Source organism: Copidosoma floridanum, unplaced genomic scaffold (assembly GCF_036245765.1).
Source record: "Copidosoma floridanum isolate Cflo_tuat_1 unplaced genomic scaffold, Cflo_Japanese_pri ptg000009l, whole genome shotgun sequence".
NCBI lineage: Eukaryota > Metazoa > Arthropoda > Insecta > Hymenoptera > Encyrtidae > Copidosoma > Copidosoma floridanum.
In genome coordinates, this window is record NW_028321886.1 from 2,579,432 (window position 1) to 2,602,140 (window position 22,709).

General features: G+C 35.2%; 1 protein-coding gene across 1 annotated transcript in view; it reads left to right on the plus strand.

Annotated features, from left to right (window-relative positions):
* LOC106643543 (uncharacterized) overlaps nt 1–10,868 on the plus strand; it is a 32,841-nt gene extending 21,973 nt beyond the window's left edge. The window contains exons 2-6 of the mRNA XM_089589726.1: nt 2,228–2,436; nt 3,257–3,392; nt 4,335–4,468; nt 6,464–6,710; nt 10,560–10,868. Coding sequence (XP_089445852.1) covers nt 2,228–2,436; nt 3,257–3,392; nt 4,335–4,468; nt 6,464–6,710; nt 10,560–10,648 — 815 coding nt within the window. The 3' untranslated portion in view covers nt 10,649–10,868. The remainder of the gene's footprint in view (nt 1–2,227; nt 2,437–3,256; nt 3,393–4,334; nt 4,469–6,463; nt 6,711–10,559) is intronic.
* Nucleotides 10,869–22,709: the final 11,841 nt, after the last annotated feature.

Here is a 22,709-nt window from a genome sequence, read left to right on the forward strand (position 1 = left end):
TACAAAGTAGAATCTCCGTTCCGTTACGCTGAAAATGTATGTTAATGAAACAAAATTGATCATCTTCGAGAGTCAAAAGTTGAAGCCAACACTGACATTCCCCTGAAGCATCTAATTTAATGTTATTCTTCTCCACTATGTCCCTCCTAAGATGTTGCGCTTATATTGTTGGATGTAATGTACACACATGCACTGTAAGGAAAATATTACACTTCTCCATTACACAGACGAACGTCATTATTTTCTGCTTATGTTGGATGCATATACAAAGCTTACATTTTGGATTTTACTGAAGTGAATGATACATCAGAAAGAAAAAAGACAATGGAGCACGTACATATCATGTATAGAAGGCACTCGAGAAATACGTCATTTATTCATTATTTATTTATTTATTTTTTTTTTTATCACTGGATATCTTACGAGACGTCCCCATGGACCCATTACTTCCCTAGCTCTATTATTTAAAATTTTAACGCGTTCAATTAATTTGACACGAGCAGCCCTCCCTCTTGGGATAACATATTTTTCACTTGCACATTTCACTCTTCCACATCGTTTAAAAGTATCGGAGCTTGCGCTTTCCAAAGAAATTTAAACTGCCCACCTCACACGGTATAACGTCCTCGCTCACTTATCTGAACTCCTAGCTTCACCACGTATACTTTCAGTCCACAGGTACCAAGACAAAACATCTCATTCACCCAAAACACTTGCGATGCCACTGCAGCTTAGTTTATGCACAGCCGTTGTTCGTCTCAAAAGCTTTTGTACTGTTTCCTTTACCAAGTTAAATATCACGACGGCAGAACAGTGAAGAAAATCGAGCCAAGAGAAGCTGACGAAGAAAACTATTTTCCAAGCAAATATATAGGTACGGGGAAGCTGCGGTGCGCCCAAGACAGTTGTATAATGTACAACTCTTCTTTTTTCCCACCCAGAGTCTCAAGTGAGTTGGTGCAGCAGCGTATTCCCGCTGGATTCCTTTTTTTTTTTTTTACTCGAAAAAGGTGTAACACGTCGGTTTATACAGTTTTTTATGTATATTTAGTATAAAGTAAGAGGTTTTACACTGCATTATGTAATTGGAAGCTAAATAACAAGGCTCAAATCAAATAAACCCCGATTTTGGTTTTAGTTTGCCCTGCATAAAAAAAAAGCAACTGGTAGTTGATTTCAAAGTCTCATTTTTATTATTTTCTTGATAATACTCGGAATATTAAAGACGTTACCATGATGATATTGTCGTCATGTATGTGGATCACATTGCTTGGAAAGGAACGAGGGAACTGTAGTAAGCCAGAAAAGGCTCACCTTTGAAGCAAAGTGAACGCGCACTCGTGTGTGCCATCACAGAAATGAGAAGCGAAGACATATATATTTGTCTCCTTTGTGAATCTCTTGAGTCAATAAAAGTCGACAGCTTTTCACCCTAGTCCATACGCACATGCTGCACGTACTCTATCCAACAACACGTTTATACTCCTGCGCTATTGCACAATCTTCTGACATTTCCCAATCATTCCCATACAGGTTCGATCAAGCTTTTGTATGTATCTCCGGTGTTCTTAAGATTCATAAATATTCTTGCTTTTAATTGTTTTCTTGACATTGAGTCAAAAGTGTGTACAATATGATACGTATAGTTAAGTAAGTACAAGAGTCTGTGTATACGTACATACATCATCTGAAAATGACTGCAGTGACAGTTCTATCGATCACCATTAAAGCGATGTGCACCATGCAGATAAAATCTCTTCCGGGTGATGTGAATGCTCTTTCGTTTGAGAGATTCTTTTTAACGAGGGGCATGTGGAAGGCATCTAGGAAGAATAACAGTTTTACTTTTCATCCACGTTTTTCGCTTTCTAGTGTTGTTGGTTATCCTCATACTACTTTCTCTTTGTTTTCTTCAGTTTTTTCTTTTTTTTTTTTTTGCTTCACTTTTTTACTTTACACACTTTTTTCTGACTTGTTGTTTTGTCTCACCATGCGCCAGTGCGTACGTGAATGTGCAAACATTTTTATATCCACTGAATGTATCACCTAAAAAGCGTGTGATTTGTGTAGACAGGGAGAAAATGAACGTGCCACATGATCTTCATACATTTCTTGTTTTTATGAAAAAAAAAAAAAAAAGAAAAAAAAAAATTATAGCTCAGTGGCCCCGATGAAATAATTAATTCCAACCCTTTGTAATCAAGCAAATATACGCTTTATTTTTCAGACGCGAACTCGAGGAGCATCAGACTGGAAATATTGCCGAGGGATGCGGTGGAGCAGGGCCACGACGCGACGCTGCGCTGTCACTACGACCTCGATGGCAAGCCCCTTTTCGCGCTCAAATGGTACCGCGGCGAACAGGAGATCTACAGGTACTTGCCCAGCCTGACTCCCGCCATCAAAATTTTCAACTACACCTGGATCCAGATAGATGTGAGTTCATTTTACGTTTTACGGATATTCTGCGAATCTGTGACGCTAATAATTATGTGCAAGTTACAAAGGCTTCACAAACAACATCTTTTTTGAAAAATGGATTTTTTTTTTTTATGTATACTTTTTATCCCTTTGCAGCAGTCTGTGCTTGCACTATGAGATAAGGTACTTTGTCAGGGTTAACAAGTTAATTATTATTTAGAAAGTACTTTTAGGTACATTATGAGTTATTCATATTTATTCTCCTATTTGACTGATTTTTTGACGTTTTTTGTCAAATGTTGAGCATGCGAATACCGGTTGAGTCTGTGCCCACAGAAAATAAGTCGAAGTTGAGAAATAATCAATGAAAGTTTTAGTTTTTCAAAAAAAATTTTAGGGCAAAAGCATACTCCTTCAAAAACCATACCATACTGCTAAAGCAATGAGCCGTGTTTTTTTATCTACCTGCAAAAAAAATGTCTAACACATAGCCGTAGCGACCATTTCGATGAGTAAGACAAACGAAGTATCGACTCGATAACCACCGCTTGTTTATTGACTGTGAGAGCGTGTTTGACGTGAGCCTGGAATAATCGATGCGTAAATTAATCGATGCATTTACCGGTAGCTCTGACCATCAAGCTATTAACAAAATAAACTCGATTCGTTTGTCTCACATAACGAGAAAGAAAAGAGATAGACGCAATCAATCCAACCAAAACATGTTATAGACTTTTTTTTTTTTTTTTTCAAATGCAGTCAAGTTATTAGAGTAGGTTGTGGATTTTTAATATAAAAAATTATTCATTTTTCATGGTTTTTTTTCTCGTTTCAGCCACACACTTCAACTGAAAACCAAGTAGTGATAAGAAATGTAGATTTCCAACTTACTGGCAACTTCAGCTGCGAAACGACTACTGACTCGGAAAGCTTTTACACGCAAAAGAGCTCGAAATTCCTCACTGTAGTTTGTAAGTATCAACAATTTTAATTATCTTCTTCCATAAGTATAAAACTTGAGTTTGTATCGTTTGCTAATATTAAATATTTTTTTTCTTGCAAATTATTATTAAATACTGTGTCGATTAACGTTTGATTAGTTGTTTGGCAAAAACGAATCCCTAAAAATAAAACTTGTCAATATGTCTCACTGTTCAATTAGTTAATGCAATTTTAAATGTTAATTTACTATCTTGTTTTATACGAGAAAACAGCACTTAATAGTGATACTAGAAAACTTGGATCAATCTCGCTTCATAAGTATGTGTCTTTCTAATGTCTCTGTTTGGATCGAGCCGTAACAACAAAGTTTAATTAATTATACTTATTTAAAATAAAGTTTGTAAGTAATAAAAACTCTATGTTGAGATAACAGAATATCTCTATTAATGTTACCTAAAAAAATTAATTATTAAAACCAGCAATTCTCCCAATCATGATGATTAAATTAGACTAATCAGAAATTGAAGTAACATTTTACTGATTTATCCAAAACTATTAATTCCACTTTTATTAAAAACTAATGTTTGATTTAACAGATTTTTGTTACCGTACGTGGAAAATTTTTAAAACCTTAGGTATCGTTTACAGTGACGGTACAGCTTGCCTTTACCAATAACATTGCGTACTTTAGCTAGGGCCTTCACTGTACATGATCCCTTAGCTGAATCATTTTTGTAAAACGTTATGGGTTACCCTTGCATTCAGTAAATCAGTAATAACACAACAGTATGACAACAAGTATGAAAAGAGCGAGAGAGATGTACATAACTATTACTTGAGATAAAATCAAATGTCTGCACGATATTTTTGAGAAAAAGCAGTGTGTTAACGTTTTTATGTATGTAGAAAAATAAGTTGCAACTGTAAGGGTACTTAACACGAGACCCAGATTTTGAAATTTTATGTTGTAGCCATACCTAAGGATAAGCCCGTGATCATGTCAGAGCGTGCCCACTACTCTCCCGGTGACACTCTCAAGGCGAACTGCAGCACGACGCCCTCCAAGCCGTTGGTCACCCTCTCTTTCACCCTCAACGGGGCTCAGGTTAGTACTTACTATACGTATACATATTATATACTCTGCATATACACACTTTGTATCGTGACGGAGCTTCTGGTGTTTCTGAAGTAGAAACCTGAGCGTGAAAGTCAATTAAATGTATCTCTTACTCTCGTGTATAAAATAACAGAATGGGTGTATTCGGGAAGGGAGGGGCTTGGTTTACCATCTCAAAAGTTACTCGCCGAAAAACCAATACCCCCTCGATTTCGATACTCCCCGAGCACTCGCCTACAGCATCAAAGCAGTACCCATACATGAGCACAGATACTTTGTCGGAGACGTGCAGTGCTCCGATCTCAGTTTGGGATTCTCTCGGCGCTACCTTTTGCGACTGGAAAGAGGAGGAGGAGCCGGTGAAAGTGTTGGAGCGTAAAGCTCGCATTAAGTACTTGGCGCTTCCGCCCGACTGCACCATCCCCCTGTACACGGGAACCGATGAAGCGCCCACTCGCCTCCTCCTCCATGGCTTTCTGAAAACTATTTGCTCTTCGATCTTGTCCCGCGCATCCATAATGTATATATGTATGCGCTTCTCGCGGCAGCGCATAACGCGAGTCCTCTTCTCTCATTCGAGCTGTGCCTCTCGGCCCATTCGAACGGTGAGCCCTGAAACCTCGAGAGAATCGTTTTGGTTTCTTAATCATCGACGCGTATTTGGTATTTCCTCAATCGCATCACTTTATCAGCTTGAAAGGCATCGCAATAAGCAGCAATATTCACTTACCGAGCATCAGTGGTGTAAAAAACACGGTTTATCAAAAGTTTCATTGCATTCGAGATGCTCAAATGTTTTTAAAAGTGGTTATTTGTGTGCAAGCAAAAAGTTTATGTTTCAGTTTCGAACAGTATAATGCATTAAAAAATCTATTTTTTACTGGCTAATCTAATAAAAATTTAAAGAGTTCATATTATAATTAGAGTAAAGATAAACACACTTTAAAGTAATATTGATATCAGAAAGATTGCGTATTTAATAGTATTGGAAAAATGTGTGTTTCAATATTAATTAAACTGTAGAAAATTTTTCGTCCGATAAAAATCTGTACTATGAAAATTTTTTCAACAAAAAATCATTTTTTTTTTAGTAAATGATGCAGAAAACGTGAAATTTGATCCGTGAAAATTTTAATCAACTGAATTTTTAGACCTTCCAATGAATGCTTATTAAAATAGAAGGGAACGTTTTGAATACCGATTCAAAGAGATTTGAAATTGGTGCACCCCAATGAGTATTAAAGCCCCCAATAAACACTCACAGCCAAGCATCCCTTGTATGGAGCCAAAATTGCTGAAAAACCGCGAGTCATAAAAGTACTCCCCTTTGCCTCCATCTCCGCTAAATATCTCGATGCAGCTCAAACATTCCAAGCAAAATGACCACAGGCTAGCTTGTTTTCGTGAAAAGCTCGGCTGTACCAGCTCGTTAACGCTCACCTTTATCTACTACCATTTGGTTTAGTGTGTGTGTCTGTGTGTGAACAACAGAGAATAAATAACTGAAATTTCTTGCCTTTTGGGGTGGAAATTAAAAAAAAAAAAAAAAAAAAAAAAAAAAAAAAAAAAAAAAAAAAAAAAAAACACTTGCACACACATACACACAGGCTGTTCGGTGGAAATTTTTGCGGCAAAAGAATTCGCCAAATCAGTTTACGAATTAATTTCCCATTTTTAAGGCAAGCCTTGTTACAACAACGCAGTCCTGTAAAATTATTTACCCTGTTAACTAACTCTATATGTAGTTATTATGTAATTTCGATTTTTTTTATTTGTGAGAAACAAGTCTGTACTTAAATTTCTCTACTGTGTACGATTAACTTGGAATTTCTGAAGTTAATTTTCATCTGAAGATCTACTATGCTGAACTATTATTTATCTTACTTAGTATAAAATAATATCTCAGAATGTGTGAATGTAATGTACACAATAAAACCAAAGTTTGTATAATATCACGTATACACGTGTCTGCTTCATCAACAGGTGAAAGACACGGAGACGAAGCAGAGCCTGGAGAAGCACGACTACAGCGGATACTCGGCCGGTGGCGGTCGCTCGCCTCGTCAGGGCAAACAGTGGAGCGAAATAAGTCTTCAGCTGCAGCCGTTCCACTACACCAAACAGGGACACCTGAACCTCCTCTGCATCGCCAAAATCCCAAACATCTACGAGCAGGCGAGCGAAGTCCTGCACCTCGGCACTGGAGTTGGCGACCCCGTGCCCGAGAGAGGTAAGCATTTGTCATTCATTGGAACTTTTCTTCTTCTTTTTATTTGTATCTCGTGATTGAGATTATCCTTTTAAATAGGTATCCACCATATAATTCAATTTGAACCATAAACATCCCTAAACCAAATATAAAAAAGTCAGCTGTAACATTACAGAGAAGTTATGGTGGAAGAATGAGGAACTTATGGTAGAAAGTACTTACACTTTTAGCAGCTGCGCGTTTTTACTCAAAGTACGTGAACACACTACCATCACTGTACAATCTTTGACTTGCTTTGTCGAATGATAGTTATTCTCAACCATCCGTTTATTTCTCAGTCAGTATTGGTCAGTAATATTTTTGTGAAACTAATTTTCTTTCTCCCATCACAACTCTACTAAGTCGTTAAGGGCGTAGCCGTAAAGTGTATAATTCACGTATTATTTAAAAAAGGTGCTAATTGTCTCAGCACAATGTGAGGAAAAGAACCACTTGGAAAAATTTTCTTACTCGATTAGGCTCGCGATTAGGTTGTTACGTCACGCTGTCAAGAGTTTACCATAAAGTACCCATCACGAAATAAATTTTTCGGAACCGGAGCTTTGTCTTTTGCACACTTGTCGATCGTAGTATAACCACCATAACAGAAAAACCACTAAATCACGAAAATCAAGGGTTAAGATCATGATTTACCATGCCGTCACGGTTGATGAGAGTAATATCATTTTTTTCTTCCCTTTATGACTTGTACTTTTTTCTCTTGAACATATAATGTTCGTTTGAATCGCTCTGGATGATGTCGGTAACTTTAAAAAGTCCCTAAGCCTTTGATATTTCAAATGAATAGTTGTAGGCTTAAAAACCTAATACTGTATTAACCGTCTTATCTTTACTACATGGATTATTCGAGGCACAAAAATTTCACGCATTACTCCAAGATAATCTGTTAATTTTCTTACTGCCTGAAGTCAATTTTGTCAAAACGTTTTTGTCAAAAACGTTGCAAAATAATGTTATGGTATTTGTATGAGCTGGCCTTTATCGAATTTGCACAGAGCAGCGCTAGAGCCTTTCGTTAAAACTTTTGCATCAGCTGTCGCTTTTTCTTTAAAGGAGCTTAGAAACTTGCTCTTATTTTCTCCTTCCTCGCGTTTCACAGCAGAAACTGAAGCCATTTCGGCTTTCAATCCTAATTCTTGATTTAAGCTTTTGTCGTTATATTACAAGCCATCCTAACAACTATAGCTGCAATATTATACAAATTGTACGAATAAAAATTATACCTATCTATCCATATATCCATCTAGGTAAACCCTCAACTTTTTCATCAACAGTTACTCAACACTTTTACTGTACATTGAAATAAATATAAAAGGCTGGCGTTTAAATAAGAACTTTATAAATATATGAAGGACAAGTATTTACCAGCTAAGAACCTCTATGTGGCTGAAATTAAAATAACAATACAAATAAATATGGCTCCAAGATAAAATCAATAAGTCATAACTTATTCAGGGCGTATTAATGACTATTGGTCATGTAATTAGATGATACTGTAATCATAACAGAGTTTGATACAATACCTGTATGGTGTGAGGAAGTGTTGAGCAACTGCACATAACGCTCCCTCTGAAAGTTTAGCCACGTAATCCCTTTACATATATTACTGCGTCTCTAGTCAACCCTTTTGATACGTATGGAGTTGCCGAACTTGACACGTTGACAAAAGCCAGTGGAACCTCGTGAAGTGAAGATAAGCGTTAAATATTCAGGTCACACGTGAACACAAGTTGTTACGTACTAGTCGGTACCTATTCATGTTTACTTGGATTATCTTATACAATGAGACAATATTACGTGACCAAGAGGGACAGACGAACCACAAAGTGCAATGTCTATGACAAGTAAAATCAGTAACTGAAGCTGTAGATAATGTCACAAAAGCACCCATTTACAATGTGCATGTGTCTTGGTTAGTGTGTTCAGTACAATAATTTACAATACAGAAATCGAATCACGTGAAACGCGCTATGTGCTATATTCAGCTTTTTCTGTTCTCTCGTTATCAGACGCGTTCGCATAGCCCATTATTCGGGAGGAAAACGTTACATTCGTATACCACTTCGCACGACGGGCTGAAACTTTTACTAGCATTGTATTCACCTCCCACCACTTCCAACACCTACAAGTTTTTTCTCTTTACACCCACTTTTTTTGTCTCGTTGTTATTAATGCATGCACCCTCATTCCTACGAGTACGTTACTCCCCTCTCTGTAATGGCGTGAAATCGTAAAGGATAAGAAGATTACATCTTCCCCCACATCTCGAATTTCCAACGACTACATGGAGATTTGCAAAATATCTTTAATTAAAACGATGGTTTCATCCTACAGATATTTTAATTATACTTTTTGATTTTCTAAGCTTCATTGCATTATCGTTGATTTTTCAGTAACCAACTCAACGGGCGCTGGCTTTCTTTTTATTCTTCTACCGCCGTCAGACTTAACGAAATTCTATAGAAGCAGCATATACCCTTCTGTACCCCCATTGTCTCCTACAAAGCAAGTTCACTCTTCGTCATATGTCGAGAAATTAATTGCAATCATTTTTTCTGCACAGGTTTTTTTTTTTTTTTTTGTCTATGCTCCTGAGTGAAACGATTTTTCCGGTCCCTTGTAGCACTTTCAATTAATTTCTTTCTCTATTCTTTCTCTCGTAAGCTATATCTCAGGTACGTAGTCATGATTTTTGTGTATTAACCATGTATAAAAACACACATGCAGATGAGTCTCTTTTGTTTTTTTATTTCTACTATTTTACATTTACGTGTATATAATAAAATACTTAATAAAGATATTTCTGTAAAGGGCAAGTTTTTTTAAACACACAGCCCATCTTTTTTTTTCTCTATACCCATTCTACATAAACAATTTTTCAGCACGAAAGAGTTTGTATTTTTCTTTTGCATTTGAAACTCTTCGTTGCTGTTTGTTTACTCTCAGTTTTATCTCAAATACTCTTTGGAATTTGGCGTGCAGTCAAGACGTTTTTCTCTTTGAATCGTGAAATAGTTCATTGCTTCGGCAAACAGGGGATAAAAATCTACTCGCACGTTTTTCCTTTTCTTCACATTAATATTGCATACTTATTTTCTTGTAACTAGATATGATTTTTCTTCACTAACTTTGGGGTAGTAAACAAGTTAAAATATCCATAAAAAATCTTGCGAGTTAAAGTTTACGTTGATTAGGACCTCATCAAAAGCTAAAGGCCTCAAAGGAGCCAGAAAACACAAATATTGTTAAAAATAATGTCAACACACTAACTAAAACAACGAAAATATTGGGTCCACTTTAGTTTCAATTTTGCTCTGACTTTTCTTGTTTCTTCCACATAGTCAGTCGGTATCATGTTTCGAGGTAATCCGCATCTGTACTATATACCGAGGTACAGATGGAGTCAATTCACCCTATCTTCTTTAAAAATTCTCTATAAATTAACGGAATAAGCAAGACTTTTAACAAATTTCTTAATATTTTCTATTGTTTTTACAATTATAGTTTTTCTTATCTGTAATAGCATTGCAAACAAAATCATGTTTTTTATTTCAAAATTGTATTTCTCTAATTTAATTAATTTGATAATTTTTTTTATTTCAAAGAATTTTAATGATTACGACAACATTAACAACAACAGCAATAACAACAACAACAACAACAACAACAACAACAACAACAATAATGATAATCATAATTATAACAATATTAATAATAATGACAAGCTAATTGAATTATATGTACGCGTTAAATTCGTTTTGCACAACCACTGCTTTGATCTTAGAAATTTGTGCTTAAACTCTGTTGCAGTGACATCAGAGATAGCGAGTAACGATTGCCACAGGATCGCCAGCCTGACGATCATCGTTATCATTATGCTCCACCTGAGCCTCAGATAGTTGCATTAACAACACTTCATCAACGAAAATATGTGAATATGCAAGCAATAGTCTTCGCACACACACAGATACTAAAGGAAAAAGTCGAAAACAGAGTAGATGGATGTCTTCACACCCAGCTTTTTTCTGTCTGTGTCAATATTCTGCGATAGCAGGACGAGAGTCATGAGAATTTCCGTTCTACTTTACTATGTATATTTTGTACTTAGGAGATAATGTACATAAGTTATGGTGCCATTAAACGTAAATTTTCCTTTATTTATAAGTTGGTGCATTACTTAAGGTATTTTTTATATTATTGATTGTAGCAGTGGTACTTCATCAAAACATCAATTTTGATGATTTTTCTTGTTGCCAGTGATAACGTATCATCTCGGTTTTATACCCAACACATTGAGACGTACACTTAACAATGACATCAAGAAATACCCTAATGCAATGAGTAACACATTATGGACATAAATTCATGTGTGAGCAACGGAAAAACATTCTAAAGTGTTAAACGAAGCAAGTAAGCGTAAGTTAATAACTAGGTGTATAAGCATGACTGAAGTTTCATCGTAATTAGCCCATAATATACTGAAAATTAGAATTAAGACAAAGCCTGTACGAGAATTAATATCTATGGTAGGATATTTTTACCTTATGACGATTAAAATATAATTTGTTTATGCCTAAAATTATATATTTAGTGGTTTTCTAGAACCATAGACACAATAACTTTTATAATAGATGCAGTTACAACTATATGAGATAGTACACACCTTAAAACTACACAAAAAAAGAATTAGACTAAAAACAAAAAGCTATTGATTAATATAGTTTCAACAAATTAATAACCACTAAAATTGGTAGCTTACGACATTTATACAGAAAATTCTTTTCGTTTGCCGTGTTTGAAATGATATACAATTTGAATACATACATTCTTCTAGCATTTATTACGCCATTAAATCAGTGCCACCAGTAGATTTTTATAGATTCCAACACTGCCGAAAATTAGTTTGAATCATATAGGGTAAATAAATTACACGTGAGTATCTAAACCCATTGCTGGTACGATTGTTATGTTGGCGTGCAACGCTAGATATCCAAATGTGTTGATATTATTATATAAAATATATAAAGTGAATAAAAAATTTTTTTAACTTGACAATGAGTACTGTGAACATTTTACCAATATTTTCTAGTCAAACAAACAATTACATTTGCATAGAATCTTTTTATTAATGAATCAATCAAAATTAATCGTAATAGCGTACTTCATATTACTAGCACGATATGCTTAATATTTTGCTGTATGATGTGCGTCAAATTGACCTAGTAGTGGACAAGTAAAAAAAAGTAACCCATAATCATTACACCTACAAAAATGTAACATTTTAATAGTATATACTTCTTTCTTAAAGACGCTTTCAATACATGTTTCTTTCCAGTCCAGAATAAAGCTCATCGTGTTCTTTTTTTGTACATTTGTCATTAACTTTTTTTAACTTTGTAAGTTATTTGTGAAAAGTAAGATAACTATTTATAGCTACATCGAATGTGAAAGTAATACAACGTGTGTTTAAGAAAGTTACTTTTAAAAATATTTTGTTTATTGATATATTATCAGCCATATCTGAAATTTTTTTTACAATTTACAATAGCCCTCAATATTTATACATTTTGATGCCACAATGTCCTCCATTACTGTAGGTGTTCATATAACATCCTGAATGGATGCAATTTTTAAATCTTTTTGTATTGAAGGCGTTTATTTTTCGGTATTAATTGGGTACTTTGTTGTGACTCTCGTGCATGTTCCCTTCGTTTTGATTTTGTTTTTATTTTGAAATAATTATGAAACATTCAACAAAACTTTTTTTTCAACTTCTACAGTTAAATATTTTGCTTCCGATGACACATGTGTTTAAGATGTAAATGCCCGACCAGTGACTTGTTGAAAATCTTGCTGTTTGAGTACAAAGTATATAAGGTAAATTAAAGTCTGATGACGTTAAGTATGTTGAATTCAAAGAAAAGAAAGCTGTTCTTATGGATGTACTTGTATTTATAAAACAAAATAATCCAGAATAAAAAATAAGAATAATAATATTAGTGCTAATAATAAAAATCGTTATCGAATTGAACGAGGACTGCTGTTACTGTTTTTAGAAATACCCAACAAGCGTATACATTCACTCCCATATGTGTATAATTAGTAAACTAATCGGTAAGACTAGGGATAATAGTAGAGAAGTAAACGAGTTATGTCTGCAGTAATATTGTTCAATAGTCCACATAGCTGAGTCATGACATGATTCGGGTGCATAAATTATCAAGTTATTAGATTAGCATTAAAATTGCGATTGACAGGAAAAAATTGATTAATAAATACTCCAGCAGACGTTAAATGACTAATCAAACATTGATAAAATCAATAAAAGGAGAAATAAACATTACAAGAACAAAAGTATTCTAAAGTTGAAGCCCTCAAAGTACAAATGTGTATCAAAAATAGCTAAACATCAAGATGGGTGAGCGAGGGGATTAGAAAAAGAAGTGTATTTACTTGCATGGTAGCAGCCTGCCGTGAAATGAAAAATCGTATAACATTGATACTATTGGATAACTATCGAAACTACAAGGGGATTACAAATTTTTTTAAATATATCATTTTTGTCTACTATCACTAAGTGTTCTTATCAAAGTCGAAAAGTTTATCTTATTACTGGTGAAAACTCCTGCCAATATCTTTATACGAAAAACTTTTGGAATAAAGTGGTTAGTACAATATATTATATAATCATTAAAAAAATAATGTTATTTTTTTTTTGACTATCTTTGTTAATAACAACACTATTATTAACCCCAATTGTGAGATTTGTTGGACTGTAAAAATAAAAATTGAATATAAAGTAGGAAAGAACCGTACAAAATGAATAAAAATCCAGCTACGTAATCATTAATCATTTACATTTGAAAGTCGTATCCAAGATATTTTTCGTTTCACAAATCTTCAAAAAAAAAAAAAAAGAAAAAAAAAAGAAAAAATGCATAAAAAATAATAATAAAAGAAAAAAGCAATGCACTTTATAAATTGTATGGAGAAAATAAGAATTCACTTATTAATGGGAAACAGTTGTATATCAATAATTGCCTAGAGGTAACCCAGTGCCATGTTATTTTAGTGACAATGGAAATGTAGTGCAAATTATTACTTTGCAGTATAACTATATAACTTCATGTGTCCATAGAAAATAATGAAAACTGCATTAATAAAATTGAATTTTTTGTGTTCATACATTAGAGGTATCTACAGTTTATTTTAAATCAAAACACACATCACGCTCGTACCTCTATTTTTATCATCATACGTAAGTGAATTGAAAAATGACGTGTATTTTTCTTTGCAAATGAGTACAGAAAATTATGGATAGAACTCGTGTAGCGATGTCCACTTTTACGGCTTCGTAAATCGAAAAATTACTCAGTGTAAAATATTTAAAAAACTCACACTGTTCATATTTCTGAATTTCATCCAGTTGGTAGTTACTGAGTAAAAGGTGTAAGCCTCCTTAAACATTTATTATGCTTAGCTTTGTGGAGAACAAAAGCGAAAATAAGAAAAGAAGAGGAAGAAGCCAAGAAGGTGAAATTGTGACCTTTTAAGGTATCAAGGTTGTATAGGTATTATTCGAAAGTAAAAAAGTGAAAAAAAAATCAACACTACCAGTATACTTCTAGAATGTGGCTTTGATAAAGATCATCAGCTTAAATTTTGTAACACTACTCTTGTTGTATCCATACATTGTAAATGTAATTAAATGAATGAAAGGACTGGCTCTTGCTGTTCAATAATTTTTATTTTTATTATTTTTAATAGTAAAACGTTTTGGTTGCCTTTGTTTACGACTCTTTCTAAGTAGGTACAATATATTATTAAGAAACGAACAAGATCCAAAAATTATTAATCCCTTGCTGACATGAAGAAGGAAGTCAACCAATGTTCACTGCGTAACCACAGTAAAAAATTGCTTGTATTTTTACATGTGCACAATCGTTTGCTGTCAGGTATTTGTTATGTCATTATCGTGTCATTTCTACATTGTTTCAATAATAGCCATATAAATAATAAATATTGCAGCTGTTAACAACATCTGATGCAACGCGGGAGTGTATATTACAATTAAACGTACCGAAATCAGGTGAAAAGGACAGGGCCGCAGACTCGGTGTCTCCGAGCAATGTAGCCGAAATGCGTCAAGGTAGCAAAATTGCTCTCTAATGAGTAAATATAAACTTCACGTGTGTCATTGATGAACTGGAAGAAATATGAGTCTACCTATGTCAACGGTGACGAGAGTTTATTCAAGTTTAATCGTTTGGCAACGTGCACCACAGGCTGGGCTGAAAATTAAAAAATCGCAAAGCAGCGTTGAAAACATCGTAGTGGCGGCATTTTTCGTGTGCGAAACAAACAACGAAAAACACCTATACGAGTTCAGCGCTGCTGATGAACTAATGCATGGTTGCCTTGTGTGCCAAAAATTTTCACGTTTTTTCTCTACACATTTCACCATGGCGTTGGAGAGTCATGGGCCGAAGAGAAAATTCGATCGATTAGCCGAAATATGAGGTACAGCTGCAGGCGCCAACTCGTCGGCATTTCCTCCCCATATACGTGTAGCGATAGCTCTTTCCCCCGATCGGTGCGTACATGCGAACGCGAGCCAGCCATGCCTGGGTTTTTCATTACCCCCCTCGAGCCACCCCCGATGCACCGAAGCGTTTACGGGCTAATGCACGCCACGATGAGCCCACCTCGATCGCCAAGCCAATTACCGTAATCGATACTTGCGAGTAGGTGACAGCGCTGCGACTGGCCACAACAAGCACAGGCGCCATCGAGTGCGAACTTTGACGCTTTTTTTCCCTCCCGTGGCTCGAACATGTTATGCAATGGGTGTTTCTTTGGTATTTATTGGCGGTCACCCGATCCCCTTGGCTACCTCCTTTTCTCACTCCTCCACATCGTGCTCCTCCGACAAGAGCCTCGGAGCCGGAGAACAAAAGGCCAAGAGGACACTCGTTCGCTGGAAAATGGGCTCTCCTGCGCGTATAAATATCCACTTACTCCGATATTAAAACGCGAGGCAATAAAGGCCGGCCGCTGCAAAGGCAAAGTGGACACGTTAGTGCATTATATAGGAGGTTCGCATATAGGTACATCGGGTACCCATTGAACGATATATTGTCCTGGATCCTTCAGATATTGTTTGTGATATTCAAGTGTTAGGCATATAATATAATGTATACATGCAAAGTAGAATCATAGTATATCGTTGAGTTGAGAAAAATGTAGTCGGTGTAAAAAAACGAATCGACGTGGCAGTCACACATTCGAGCGTATATAGTATAAACAGTGAGTAGAGGTGAGAAATATACAACAAGAGAGGGAATAAAGGGGCGAGTAACAGTGGCAGTGGAGCTCGACTATCACTCGTGGTGGGGTTCACGGGAATCCTCGGGAGTCCATCTATAGCCCACTCGTGGCTCCCAATGAAGGTACACGGGAAAAAGAGAAGGAAAAGGCGAAGCGATTTAACTTTCTCGCCAACAAGCGGCAGTTGGGCCCACATCCAGCACAGCAGCCCAGCGCTATCTTTTGCCTCTATCGCCCCATATCTCACGGCCGCGTCAAAAGCTCAGCGCGACGTGCGTCTTTCCCTCGATTTTCTAGCTTAGATAAGCCAACTTTTCAAACTGTCACAGCAGTACCACTGTACAACAAGAGTACAAGCGAAAAAGTAGAGAATAAGACAGCCTCGCTTTATGTGGACGGATGCGAGTGTGGCTAGTCACGATATTTTTTTTATTTATTCTTACGTTGGGCATTATAATTTGATTATTGTTTTTTCATTTCCATATGTTTCAGAAATGTTGATATTATCATGCTGAAGCGGCAGAATGGAGAGATTTATGATAAAACTGTATTTCCTAGCATCGAAGCAGTAGCAGTATTTCCTAGCATAGACACTTAAAACCTCAAAAGTCGCAGATAAATTAGATATTATCACCCAAGAGCACATACGTGTACCTATAATGACAAACGCAGTTTTCCAAAAAATCAACCGAGTGTTATTCATTTACGTAAATGAACTGTTAATAAATTATATGTTTACTATACTAAGATTCTGTGCCTAACGAGGTGCCTAATGAAATTATGCTTAACTAGATGTACCTGTACGCTGTAACGTAAAACAGCTTACAGGACAATTGATACTTGGCAAAGATATTTAACTAATCAATCGACTTTACTAAACACAACCCACTACTTTCGTATAGCTTTGATGTAATGAATGCGTAAATGATAGCCATACATTGGCTACTACTGATTGACAAGAAAAATTCACATTCTACAGCTGCCTATCGATAGTTTGAATCTCTGCTAGACACGATGTCTTGATTGGTTTAAGCTCTCAAGAAAAAAAAAAAAAAAATTGATCCCATCTTAGTACTTCAACATACTCAATAGGTTTGACACTGAAGCATCTCGTCCCTCCAAGCCAACACTTTGTCTACATACATGCGCATATATGTGCCACCCCTCTCGAGTATCGTAATCATCGATTACTCGTTTTTACACAACCACTTGAGAAAAACAAAAGTTAGTTTTTCAGTGAATAGTGTCTGTGTAAGGGGGAGAAGGAACCCGAGACAACAGAGACTTGCTAACTCAGCAAAAATTGGTGTGCTTGTTATCATGCCTCGAATGAGAGGCAGGTGGGGGGGGGGGGGTCGTGCGAGAAAAGATCGTTTTAGCATCTGAACGATATAATCATTGATTTTCGCTACAGCTGCTGCTACCGTTTCTTATCTCTATATATACATATCGGAACAGAAGCACACGTGTGCCAAAAGTTTGCCCATAAACTTAGGCATGCCTCGATTTTCCAACAGCATGTGCAGGAAGAGGGAGGGATGACTCTCACGCTGTAACGAGGCAAGGGTCTGCTTTTTAGCCGACGTCACGCCGCTGCAAGTTTTTGCTGCATAGGATACGGATGCATATATATGTGTGTGTGGACAGATGGCTAATGAGGGGTGGTTTACTTTTTGCCATTTTTATATTTTAACGAAAACTTTTAATGAAATTGGCTATTGTTCGTAATGTTTATCAAAAAATAGCGACTTCTGTCCGTAGTTTAGTCCGTAAATTTTTAATCCATGGACGTGTAAGTACTTTAACTTTCGTAGATTTTACTTTCATGACATTTTTTTCCAATGCATACGACCGTAAATGTAATATTTAACTTATAAACTTCAGAGGTAGTTTTACGTCATTAAAAATATTTTTTCTATCTTAAGCGTGTCTGTAACTCTGAAAATGTAAATGCATTATGATTGCGAACTTGACGAGGATTATCAAGGGTGTAGAAGCGTTAGCAGTTACGTAAACGCTATTCATGATATTTTTCCACAGTAATACTTGATGCCCATACATGAATAAAAAGTAGACGAATCAATCATGAAACTTTCACGTCTTACTATCAGTAAAATTTATCACCACGAGCACGTTTAAAACTCGATTGCATGAACTTTATGATGGTTTATTAGTTTATTGTACTTATACACAGGGCCGATATTAAATTTATAATAAATTTATTCTTCCACGAGTCGTGTCCGTGGCCATAAACTGCTATCATTAACACATATATTAAATAAAGGTGTTGAAAATTACACCGCAGTATTAACATGGTGCTACACGTATTTTCTAAAATATTCATCGGAAAAGGAGCAAAACGGGGAAAGAGGACATCTGCAGAAGAAAAGTACAGTATAGAGGAGGCACCTGTAGTTTTTTGAATCTGTGGAATCTCGTTATTGCACGGCCATTCAGCCCGAAATATTATGATTGAACAGAGTTTCTCGAGTAGCGTATACTTATACGTAGTATGCGTGGTACCTCAGAATGTGATTAAATTTGGAAAGTTACAACTTAATCTGCTGGCAACGTGAAATCACCTCTCTCGCTCTCTCTGTGTATGTGTATCTTATTGATATTGTATTCTTATAATTACAGTATTGTTGATACAGGGGTCTTATGTTCTCAAAAATATTTTTGCTTTGAGCCGGAGACAAAAACCATATTTACAGATATCATTATTCTGAATTAAATACATTATACATACTTATACATTTGTATACAGTTACGCCTGCCTACCGTATCATTCTAAAAATCCAGAATTTTTGATTAATATTGAACGATTAAAAATATCAATGCCTGACACTACACCGACTTCTACTACTTAAAAACGCAGACAGACTACACGCACCTTTATTATTCATTAATTTTAACACAATATGTGGTGATGATTATTATTCTTTCAATAGCCTATTTCTAGTGACTATGAGTTCAATATTCAAGTAGATAAATGAATGAAAAAATCAATAAATGAGTTATTACCTATACAACATGAAAAATTATTTTTATCAAGGAAGCCTCATTCAATGCAAGTTTCTAACTTTGCCGAGTTTTTTGTTTCCACGTGTGACTCGGAAAAAGTCAGTTTATATTTATAATTCTTAAACGAGAAAAAAACAACAAAAATTAAAAGAAAAATTTTGACTCTTTCAGCTCGGAGATGATTAAAAATCTATAACTTCTCAAACTTGTAGCCATCATAAATTATAATTAAGTGAAATTTTTATTGGTTGTAAGTCTCAAAAGTTTTAAAAGGTTTTACGTTGTTTATTATGTATGTAATTACAATTATATTATTATTCAATGCAGTTTTCTTACAATTACTCAAGAAATAAGTAAAGCAAGGCATTTCATATTAACAACCGGAAAAATCGTCAAGTAAAGATTAAATACAAGTTGTGTAGCAAAAATCATTTTTTTTTTTTACTTACAGGAATAAGAAATCAAGTACACGCAAATATTTGTCATGAAAGAAACATGTTAAGAATAGTTAAACTTAAAATTAAATCCAAACTACATAATGTGACTCATGAGTACCTCGAGAAAATAATTATTGTAGATGCATGATAATGAAAAATGAGGTTTGGTTAATTTACAAAGGTAAAAAGAAGCAAAAGATAAAAAAGACGGAGGACGATGACGTAAAAAAGTGTTTTGCAAAGACAGTTACTGCAGCAGTGGTCGCACTACAGGAGATAAAGCTTTTTTCAATCGCTAAACTTAGCGATATTCTGAAAGAGCAAACTGACTTTACAACGAGCATAACAGAAGTCAGGAAAAGTAAGTACTGTGCTCTATATTTTGTGGTGGGCTCGTCTCCGTTTCTCTTTTGTTAATTTGCTTTAACGATGTAAAGAGTCAAGTTGTTTGTGAGATTTTTTTCCATCTTTCCTCCCTTTCTTCTTTGGATTGCTCCATCTCGCCATCCTTCTCTTTAAAATTAGCTTTATAAATCGCTGGCTCGTTATACATTTTGTTTTGTTTTTTGTTTTCTCTTTGCTCGGCCAAATGAAAAAAAAAAAAAAAAAAAAAAAAAAAAAAATAGAGCGGAAAAGAAATGACAAATGATTGCAAGCGAGTATTGAGTCTTTAACAAGATTGTACGTATGGAAGATTGACAAAAGAAAATAAGAGTTTTTTTTTACGTGGGGAATTTTTAAAAATTTTTTATGTTTTCGGCTCCCTTAGAAAGAAAAATAGTATAAATATTTTAATCATTTTTTTATTACATTGGTTTTTAATAACAGAATATGGTCAAGTGGTGAAAGATATACATATAAACCGTTTTAAAAAATGTTTCAAGTGTAGACTTTATTTTTCATTGCAAAAAAGAATTATCCGGAAACAGAAGAATAACACATACAAAGGGTTTTGATTATTTAATAACCAATGTTTATTCAAACAAAAAACGTAATTAAAAAAATAAAAAATTTATTAATATAGTTGATATTTCTGAGTTTTCAATGTACCATTGCTTTAAAGATAATTTGATAGTAAAGTAGACAGTAATTATACATTTATAGCTCACATAATATTAGGTACATACAGTCATTTTCTAAATGTAAAATGTTAAAAATTAAGTAGCTATCATATTTGAGCTAATTTAAAATCCAAACAGCAAAAATCAAAAAACTTAATCACATTGGATTATTGAAATAAACTTTGTTATTAAAAAACAAAGTTAGGGTTGTTAATTTTATGAAACTTAAAAAAGCACAGAGCTTGAAAGATAACAGTACGTACAAACAAGGAAGAAGAGCAAGAGAAAAATGCTTGCGAGTCACTATGATAAAACGAGACGACTCATTTTCCATCCTGTTCGTCCCAGCTCTTCTTGACGACTTTCCCAGCCCGTGTCTCTTTCTCTCTTTCTCAGATACTCGATCCTTTTGTCCAATTTCTTCTTTTGTCTTTCGAAGAGAATAAAGTTAAAAAGATTGACGAGGGCGGAAAAAGTCGTGCTCTCAAATCGAGCGCAGGTCTCCGAAGCTTACTTCTTTAAAAATGACAAATTCTTGCCGTAGGAGCGAGGGGTGGGTGGTGTGAAAGTCTCAAAGTTTTCGAGCCGCCTCCACCGGGTTGGGCATATCGAGCGGAGGATCGATGTTAAACGGCAACAGTTCCTACTTGTACAGAAACTTATAAACCTCCTGTGTCATGTACAACATTTCATGTGTACTCAACACGTATAACGGCCAAAGAGAAAAAGAAGAGTAACAAATTTACGTCAAACAAATATTTTTCAAAACCTTGAGACGTAAAAAAAAGATAAGAAAAAGAAAACATTCACTTTAACTCGAATTTTTTTTGTAAAACATTGTTCGCTCATTTATTCAAGCCATGGTTGAGAGGATAAGGTAAACAGGCAGGGCTCAAAAAAATATTATCAGATTGCCAGGAAAGGAAATGTATATTTTATCTTGCTTTTATTTCTCAGGTGTATTCTACACGTTTCCTTTTAACTCACAAGTATTCGTGGTTGGCGGTATATAAATTATTTTTGTGTCGTCCGGGATAAAGCCATCTGAGTGGATGATATCGTTTTTTCTGCGCTTCAGAGTGATATTATTTTCAACCATACTAACAGTAATTGTTTTAAAATAACTATTTGAAGTACAAGTAACGTGTTGTGCAAAAAATAACTCTGTGTTAAATATACCATTCAATAGAACGACATTTAGTGAAGCTCCAATTTGTTACTAAATCTACCAGAGCAGGAGGCAGTTTTTAACCGTTAGCGATTCTAGTAAACAGATGGTCACAAGCAAATGAGATTGGTGTATAGAGGAGGTACTCGAGCCGACAGCTCGACCTGTATGCTTGTGTATATTCTCAGAGAAGTAGGAGGAGGAGATGTTCGGGAGACGCTTAAGACAAGATAAATAGTACAGCTTGGGCACAATTAATTAGGCAAGCCGAGATCTAAGACGCGGTGTGTAGTAGCGGTAGGGTTGTCTCGCAGTTGCGGGGAAGACAGAGAGATCACGTGGTCTTAAATGGAGAGCTTTTACCAAAAACTTCCCTTTAATGTTTGTTTGAGCGCAGCATGATACAGTGGCTTCTCTCACGTGACAGGCCTCATTCAACGTGCTTACAATGTAGTAATTTATTCAATTGAGGGACCAAAAATCGGCATGAACGCCTACTCGGCTCGAGCATTTTCTCAGTTCATACGAGCTCGTAATGTACTTTAAGATTCAGCAAGTATATAATTTCATTTTAAACAAGTATTTTTCTTTACGGAGTTGCTTGCTAAGAACTTAAAATCACCTTATAAATTTTCTTACCAAACTTTCATTTTAGGATATTCCAGGACAACCCTCGAAAAATAATTAATAATATCCTGTAACTGCGTTTTTTATGAAATCTCTACAAGTTTGAGAAAATTCGTCACAAGTTAAAAAAGTTTTCCCTTCGTTATTTTTAATACACAAAGTAACGACTATTAACGAAGCGATGGAGAGACCAGCCAGCGCCTTAATGATCTATTTGTCAAAAGTTTACTTGTGCTGATAAACAACGCAAAGCATCAAATCGTCTCAACATTTTCGGTATGGATTGTGCATAAATACACTTTGATGGTCTGGAAAA